Source organism: Pongo pygmaeus, chromosome 9 (assembly GCF_028885625.2).
Source record: "Pongo pygmaeus isolate AG05252 chromosome 9, NHGRI_mPonPyg2-v2.0_pri, whole genome shotgun sequence".
Taxonomy (NCBI): Eukaryota; Metazoa; Chordata; class Mammalia; order Primates; family Hominidae; genus Pongo; species Pongo pygmaeus.
Genome location: NC_072382.2, coordinates 18,398,027 through 18,407,162, shown reverse-complemented (window position 1 = coordinate 18,407,162; position 9,136 = coordinate 18,398,027). Strand labels below are relative to the sequence as shown.

Below are 9,136 nucleotides of genomic sequence, written 5' to 3'. Positions count from 1 at the left end.
TTTCTCTGATGGCCAGTGATGGTGAGCATTTTTTCATGTGTTTTTTGGCTGCATAAATGTCTTCTTTTGAGAAGTGTCTGTTCATGTCCTTCACCCACTTTTTGATGGGGTTGTTTGTTTTTTTCTTGTAAATTTGTTGGAGTTCATTGTAGATTCTGGATATTAGCCCTTTGTCAGATGAGTAGGTTGCTGACTTCAAACTATACTACAAGGCTACAGTAACCAAAACAGCATGGTACTGGTACCAAAACAGAGATATAGATCAATGGAACAGAACACAGCCCTCAGAAATAACGTTGCATATCTACAACTATCTGATCTTTGACAAACCTGCAAAAAACAAGAAATGGGGAAGGGATTCCCTATTTAATAAATGGTGCTGGGAAAACTGGCTAGCCATATGTAGAAAGTTGAAACTGGATCCCTTCCTTACACCTTATACAAAAATTAATTCAAGATGGATTAAAGACTTAAACGTTAGACCTAAAACCATAAAAATCCTAGAAGAAAACCTAGGCATTACCATTCAGGACATAGGCATGGGCAAGGACTTCATGTCTAAAACACCAAAAGCAATGGCAACAAAAGCCAAAATTGACAAATGGGATCTAATTAAACTAAAGAGCTTCTGCACAGCAAAAGAAACTACCATCAGAGTGAACAGGCAACCTACAAAATGAGAGAGTGTGTCATTTTTCTATCTGCTCTTCCATATTCTTTCTTTTAGTTGTTATTAAATGAAAGAACATGAAATATCAGAAGGTTAAGAAAGTGGAAAGAGGCCGGGCGTGGTGGCTCATGTCTGTAATCTCTGCACTTTGGGAGGCCGAGTGGACCACTTGAGATCAGGAGTTCGAGATCAGCCTGGCTTACATGGTGAAACCCCATCTCTAGTAAAAATAGAAAAAGTAGCCAGGCATGGTGGTGGACACCTGTAATACCAGCTACTCGGGAGGCTGAGGCAGGAGAATCACTTGAACCTGGGAGGCGGAAGTTGCAGTGAGCCGAGATCACACCACTGCATCCAGCCTGGACGACAGAGTGAGACTCTCTCTCAAAAAAATAAAAAGAAAGAAAAGAAAGTAGAAAGAGCAAAATACAATAGACTTTTCTCCTATTTTGAGTTTTTAAAATGATGATTGAGGGTTGAAGCAAAAATTATAACACTGCCTAAGGCAGTTCTCAGTGCATGTGGAGGAAATCGTTAAGACAATTATAAGTGGGAGACAGTAAAGAAATGAAAAAGGAAGTAGGCTTTCCACACTTCACTAAAACTGGTAAAAGGGACACAAGTTATGATTATACAAACATGTCTCAGAGAAATTGTGCGTTTAGTTCCAGACCACCTCAATTAAATGACTCTCACAATAAAGTCACACAAATATTTTGGTTTCCCAGTGCATACAAAAGTTATGTTTATACTGCACTGCAGTCCATTAAATGTGCAATAGCATTATGTCTAAAAAAGTATATGCCTTTATATAAAAATACTTTATTGCCAAAAATGCTGACACAAAGATACTAAATGACCATGTGCTGCTGGAAAATGGTGCTAATAGACTTGCTTAATGCAGGATTGCCACAAACCTTTAATTTTATTTTTTAAAAATGCAACATCTGTGAAGCACAATAAAACAAGCCATACCCATATAATGCAACACCTAGAGCAGCCACTAAAAAAGCTATACAAAGACACCTAATAAAAACACTATACAAAAAAAAAAATCACTATAGCAGCACCAAAATGGGATTATAAGAAAAAGTTCAAGTGGCCCACAGAAATGCGGGAAAAAGAAAAAGAGAGAAACAAATAACAAAAAAAAAGCAGTTAAAATAATGAAATGGCAGACAACTTTAGGGCATCAATGACCACATAAAACATAGTTTTCTTCACTTTTAAAACAACAAAGGTCATGAATTCCCATTATAAAAGTGAAAGTTCAGAAGTTTATAAGTTTAGAAAATAATGTTCTTTTTCACCTAATGCCACACCCATGAATAACTATACTTGAATTTGGTGTGCACATTTTCTGGCATTTATCCACAAATAAAGACAATGAAAGTAAGAGACAGTAAGAGTGACAGAGAGTTTAGTTTTTCAAATGGTCCAAATCTACATATTTTTCTACAACATGCTTTTCTCTTTTGACTCCATAAGAGTACATATTTATCTCTCTGCCTTAGGCTAGGTATTAATGAATAATATAAATCTACTGAAACGTATACAATTCTATTTCCTCATTTTGCTATTAAAAGGTTTTGTTAACTTATTTTCAATGCAAGTTACATAATGTTATATTTTATATAATATGCATGTTATTGATACTATAAACAAGTGAATGAACATAATTAACTTCTAGATGAGTTCTGTGATCCCCATTGTACAGGGGAAGTAACTAGGGCCAAAGGGAATTATATGCCTTTTTCTATTAACTGGTGAGACAAAAGTTCAAAACCAGGGTTACCTATTTCCTTTCCACTGCACAAGGTTGACTATAAATGAAGCCTAAACAACCCAGCACTACCCATATATTAAGCATGTTTAAAATGCTAGGGTAAACCCCTGTGGCATGAGTTTACCTATGTAACAAACCTTCACATGTACCACCAAACATTAATGTTAAAAACAATGCTTAGATAGTTGGCCATTTTCTTTGTAGCATCCATTTGATTAGAAAACACCTTCAACATAGATGAAACAAAATATTTCATATTGAAGCAGCCAACGATTAGCTCAATATTAAACATAGAAATATGCAGATTCTGTGTGAGATTAGAGGGGGGTTACACTAGTTTCCTTAGCTCTTGAAAAGCATCCTCATATTTTCATATTATTTTATTTAAATCCAGATTACTAAAGTCAAGTTGATATGATAAATGTCATTACTTTATTGAAATTCTAGCTTAACTAGACCTCTGGCCTATTCAAGCTTCCTCTAGTAAGTGTTTATCCAAATGAAAGGAACATTTTTTGAAAGGACTGCATTTCTTTCATTTTACAGTAAATTTACCCTATGAAGAAACGTATGCTAACTTAATATACCTCAGTATTCACTGAATGTTAAATTGAAGAGAATTGTTTCTGCTTTCTTGTTCCTCCACTACAGAACAGGAAAAAAAAGCAATAGAAAATGTAATGCTATTTCTCAGACATCAATTATATAACAGGTTTATTTTGCTTGTAAAGAATATCACCTAGATGGGAGTTGCACTCTAAAGATATGAATACAAAGACACTTTGAAGACTTCAAACATATGTAAAGCATAAACAAATGTAGGGAAATTTATCTCTAATTTATTGTACTAATTTCAAGAGCTTTATCCAAAATTAAAATGGTAGGTGGCTGTGAATAATTATAGGTTTCTAAAGGGGTGCAAAATTATGTTTTAATATTACTTTAGGTATGGATGCCTGTTTAGTATAGTGAAAAATTGCTCATCTATATTTCTAAGAACTACACACATTAGAAGTCAGTCTTCTAAGACAACCTTTTTCATTTTGAAGATAAATTCATTTCCTCTTTCATTTATTTAAAAAATAAATAAATTTTTTAAATTTGAAAATGAATAACACTATTGTATTTGTCATGAAAATCCAAACAGAAAAAAGTGACGTGAAATACAGAGCCATTTCATTGCAAGAAGTCACAAGGATTTCCCTTCTTTTCTGGGTCCTTCTCTCGGTCATTTCTAGAGTTTTGGTAGCCATGGCATGAGGAAACAGCACTGAAGTGACTGAATTCTGTCTTCTGGGATTTGGTGCCCAGCAAGAATTTTGGTGTATCCTCTTCGTTGTATTCCTTCTCATCTATGTGACCTCCATAATGGGTAATACTGGAATAATCTTACTCATCAACACAGATTCCAGATTTCAAACACCCATGTACTTTTTTCTACAACATTTGGCTTTTGTTGATATCTGTTACACTTCTGCTATCACTCCCAAGATGCTCCAAAGCTTCACAGAAGAAAAGAATTTGATAACATTTCGGGGCTGTGTGATACAATTATTGGTTTATGCAACATTTGCAACCAGTGACTGTTATCTCCTGGCTATGATGGCAGCGGATCGTTATGTTGCAATCTGTAAGCCCCTTCACTATACCGTAATCATGTCCCGAACAGTCTGCATCCATTTGGTAGCTGGTTCATACATCATGGGCTCAATAAATGCCTCTGTACATACAGGTTTTACATTTTCACTGTCCTTCTGCAAGTCCAATAACATCAACCACTTTTTCTGTGATGGTCCCCCAATTCTTGCCCTTTCGTGCTCCAATATTGACATCAACATCATGCTACTTGTTGTCTTTGTGGGATTTAACTTGATGTTCACTGGGTTGGTCGTCATCTTTTCCTACATCTACATCATGGCCATCATCCTGAAAATGTCTTCTAGTGCAGGAAGGAAAAAATCCTTCTCAACATGTGCCTCCCACCTGACCACAGTCGCCATTTTCTATGGGACACTCTGTTACATGTACTTACAGTCTCATTCTAATAATTCCCAGGAGAATATGAAAGTGGCCTCTATATTTTATGGCACTGTTATTCCCATGTTGAATCCTTTAATCTACAGCTTGAGAAATAAAGAAGTAAAAGAAGCTTTAAAATTGATAGGGAAAAAGTTCTTTTAAATTAGCCCCAGTTGTTAACATTCAGCACAACAAATCATCCCACAAATTTTCTACCAAAATGTAATGTTTCTGCAATAGGAAACATGTAGAAAGATGTCAAACTAATAATCTAACATCACATCTAGAGGAATTAGAAAAACAAGAGCAAATCAACCACAAAGTTAGCAAAAGAAAAGAAATAACTAAAATCAGAACAGAACTGAACAAAATTGAGACCCAAAAATTTATACAAAAATTAATGAAAGCAAAATTTGTTTTATTGAAAGGATAAATAAGATTGGTAGGCTGCTAGCTAGATTCACAAAGAAAAAAAAAGGAAAAATCCCAATAAGCACAACCAGAAAAGACAAAGGTGACATTACAATCAATCCCACAGAAATACAAAAGATACTCAGAGAATATTATGAACACTTTTATGCAAATAGACTAGAAAATATAGAGGAAATGGATAAAATCCTAGGAACCCACAAACTCCCAAGATTTAATAAGGAAGAAATTGAAACCCTGAGCAGACTAGTATCAAGTTCTGAAGTGAAAACAGTACTAAAAATCTACCAACCAAAAACAAAGCACAGACCAGATGAATTTGCAGTCAAATTCTACCAGGTGTAAAAAGAAGAGCTGGTGCCAATTCTACTGAAACTATTTCAAAAAATTGAGCAGGAGGGACTCCTTTGCAACTCATTCTATGAAACCAGCATCAGGTCTCTGATACTAAAACCTGGCAAAGACACAATGAAAAAAGAAAACTGAAGGCCAATATTCCTGATGAACATAGATGCAAAACCATCAATGAAATATTAGCAAACCAAATTCAACAGCACATCAAAAGTTAGTTCAACATGATCAAGTAGGCTTCATTCTTTGGATGCAAGGTTGGTTCAATATGTGCAAATCAGGAAATGTCATTCACCACACAAACAGCATTTAAAACAAAAACCATATGATCTCAATAGATGCAGAAAAAGCCTTCAATAAAATGCAACATCCCTTCATTATAAAAATTCTCTACAAACTAAGCATCAAAGCAATGTACCTCAAAATAAGTGCAATCTATGACATATTCACAGCCAATGTCATAATGAATGGGCAAAATCTGAAGGCATTCCCCCTTGAAAACTGGAAAAAGACAAGGGTGCCCACTCTCACCATAGTTCGACATAGTTCTAGAAGTCCTAAGCAGAGCAATCAGGCAAGAGAAAGAAACAAAAGGCACACAAATAGGAAAAGAAGAACTCAAACTATCTCTCTTTGTGGACTATATGATTCTATATCTAGATAACTAAACGCTCCTGGAGCTGATAAATGAATTCACTAAATTTTTAGGTTACAAAATCAATGTACAAAAATCAGTAGCACTTCTAAACATCAATAATGTTAAACTGAGAGCCAAATCAAGAATGCAATTCAATTAATAATAGCTACCAAAAAAAAAATCTAAGAATACATCTAACCAAGTAAATGAAATATCTCTACCAGCAGAGAATTACAAAACACTACTCAAAGAAATCAGATCGGACACAAACAAATGGAAAAACAGTCCATGCTCATGGATTAGCATAATCGATATCATTAAAATGGCCAAACTACCCCAAGCAATCTACAGATTCAATGCTATTCCTATCAAGCCACAATGCCATTTTTCACAGAATTAGAAAAACTATTCTGAAATTCATATGAAAATGGAAAAGAGCCCAAATAGCCAAAGCAATCCTTAGCAAAAGGAACTAAGCTGGAGGCACCACATTATCCAATTTCAAAACATACTATAGGGCTACAGTAGCCAAAACAGCATGATACTAGTACAAAAACAGTAACATAGACCAGTGCAACTGACTAGAGAACCTAGAAAGAAAGTCACACATGCACACACGGCTATCTGATCTTTAACAAAGTCAACAAAAGTAAGCAATGGAGAAAGGACTTCTTATTCAATAAATGGTGCTGGGATAATAGGCTAGCAATATACCAAAAAAAAAACTGGACACCTACCTTTTAACATATACAAAAATTAACTCAAGATGTATTAAAGAGATAAATGTGAGCTATCAAACTATAAGAATCCTAGAAGAAAACCTGAGAAACACCATTCTGAACATCAGCCTTGGGAAATAATTTATGACTAAGTCCTCAAAAGCTATAGCAACAAAAAATTTGACAACTGGGACCTAATTAAAGACCTTCTGCATAGCAAAAGAGACTATCAACAGAGTAAACAGGCAACCTACAGAATTGGAGAAAATTCTCAGAAACTATACATCCAATAAATCTAATTTCCATAAGGTATAAGGAGCTTAAACCACTCAACAAGCAAAAAACAAATAACCCCATTAAAAAGTGTGCAAAGAATATGACCAGATACTTCTCAAAAGAAGACATACAAGAAGACAACAACCATATGAAAAAATGCTCAACAAGACTAATCATCAGAAAAATGCAAATCAAAATCACAATGAGATAACCATCTCATATCAGTCAGAATGTCTATTATTAACAAGTCAAAAAGCAATAGATGCTGGCCACACCATGGAGAAAGGGAATGCTTATATACTGCTACGAATGTAAATTAGTTCAGCCACTGTGGAAAGCAGTCTGGAGATTTCTGAAAGAGCTTAAAACAAACTATCATTTGACTGAGTAATACCATTACTGGATTACTAATTACTAATTACTAATATCTAAAAGAAAATAAATTTTTCTACAAAAAAGACACATGTGCTTGTATGTTCATCACAGCACCATTCACAATAGCAACAACATAGAATCAGCCTAAGTGCCCATCAGCGACAGATTGGATAAAGAAAATACAGTATACATACATCACGGAATACCACAAAATGTACAAACTCAGGTCCTTTGCAGCCACATGGCTAAAGCTAGAGGCCACTATCCTAAGCGAATTAACACCGGAACAGAAAAGCAAATACCACATGTTCTCGTGTATAAGGGCAAGCTAAATATTGAGTACACACAGACACAAAGATGGGAAAAACAGACACTGGGAAATACTAGGGGAGAAGAGAACAAGTGTGGCAAGGGTTTAAAAAACTAACTGTTGGGTGCTATTGAAACAGAAGAGTTCTCTAATCCCCTGAGCAACAGGGGTGTGGCTCACCTTTTCTGTCACCATTGCTGCCCAAACCCCTGATGGAAGGGGGAGCACACAGACGGTCAGGTGCAGGAGCTGGGGCAGTGCTTTGAGCTCCGGCCACCTGGTAGTGTCTAGGGGTGGGTGCCTGTGGCCCCAGTATTACAATGCTTTTTTAGCCCTGCCATTCGCAGACAGCTTAAATGTTAACCAGCTCAATGGACCCTCTGTCTTTTGCAAGGGCAGAGGGCCAGTGTGACAGCTTTCTCTATCCCGAGCTCCTGCCCAGCGTCCAGAAAAATTGAGTCACACACAGGCTTGAAGGATGAATGGAGGATTTTATTGAATGGTGGAGGTGGTTCTCAGTGGGATGCATGGGGAGCTGAAAGGGGGATAGAGTGGGAAGATGATCTTCCCCTGGAGTTTTGCCCAATCCAGCAGCAAAACGTCCCTCTGACTGCCCCAGCCTAACTCCTCTCGGCATTCAGACGTTCCTTCTCTTCTCTTTATCTGCCACACCATTCCGCTGTTCATCTGCTTGTCTCCTGTCTCATCTCATCATCTGCTTCTGGAGCCTGGGGTTCAGGGTTTACATGGGTACAGGATAGGGGGGCATAGTGGGCCAAAAGGCAACTTTTTGGATGCACGAACAGAAATGCCTGTTCCCACTTAGGGCTGTGGGTCTCCAAGCTTGAGGGTGGGGCCTTTGCAGGGGAACCACCCCCTTCTACCTAGTATTTTCCTGTCTCCTTTCCGTATCACTGTATTCACTACCTAGGTAATGGGATTATTCACATCCCAAACCTCAGCATCATGCAATATACCCATATAACCTGTGCATGAACCCCCACATCTAGAATAAAAGTTGAAAGTATCAAAAAACAAAATAGGGAAATTATTCACATCATAAACCAATGCTACTTTTTTCAATAGATAAGCACTTTAATTTTAGAAAATGTAATAGAAACATCTCCCGGGGCTAAAAAATGCTTCCCAGGAAATAATGACACTACACTAGTTTTAAAGTTTCTGACTTCACCATTCAAACAAAAAGGGATTAAAGGAAAACACTCTCTCTGGGAAGATAGCTAGGGAGATACCAAATTACACAGGAAATGCTGTAGCATCTTTCTATCCATTTGATGATTAATTTCCTGCTTTATTGGCTCTGACTGATCATGTGATTCATCCTGCCACCAGAAAAGATGAATGTGCCTACCAATACGGAACATAAAGTTGAGGAAAATACTTGCTCAACATTGGATTCCCAACATCCAGTATATTCTTTCCACATTGTAGTTGCTCAATAAACATTTGTTCAATAAATGAATGGACAAATGAAAGCAGAAAGGAAAGACCAGAAATCTAGACAGAGCACTCTCAGTGGAGTTGAGAGAAGTCAGCTGCAGTC

At 36.7% G+C, this 9,136-nt stretch overlaps 1 protein-coding gene across 1 annotated transcript; it reads left to right on the top strand.

Moving 5' to 3' along the window:
* The first annotated feature begins 3,707 nt into the window (after window positions 1-3,707).
* Window positions 3,708-4,637, top strand: LOC129007441 (olfactory receptor 5AK2-like). The gene is given in 1 exon segment (XM_054438354.1): window positions 3,708-4,637. A coding segment is annotated over 1 exon segment (930 nt).
* The last annotated feature ends 4,499 nt before the right edge of the window (window positions 4,638-9,136 follow it).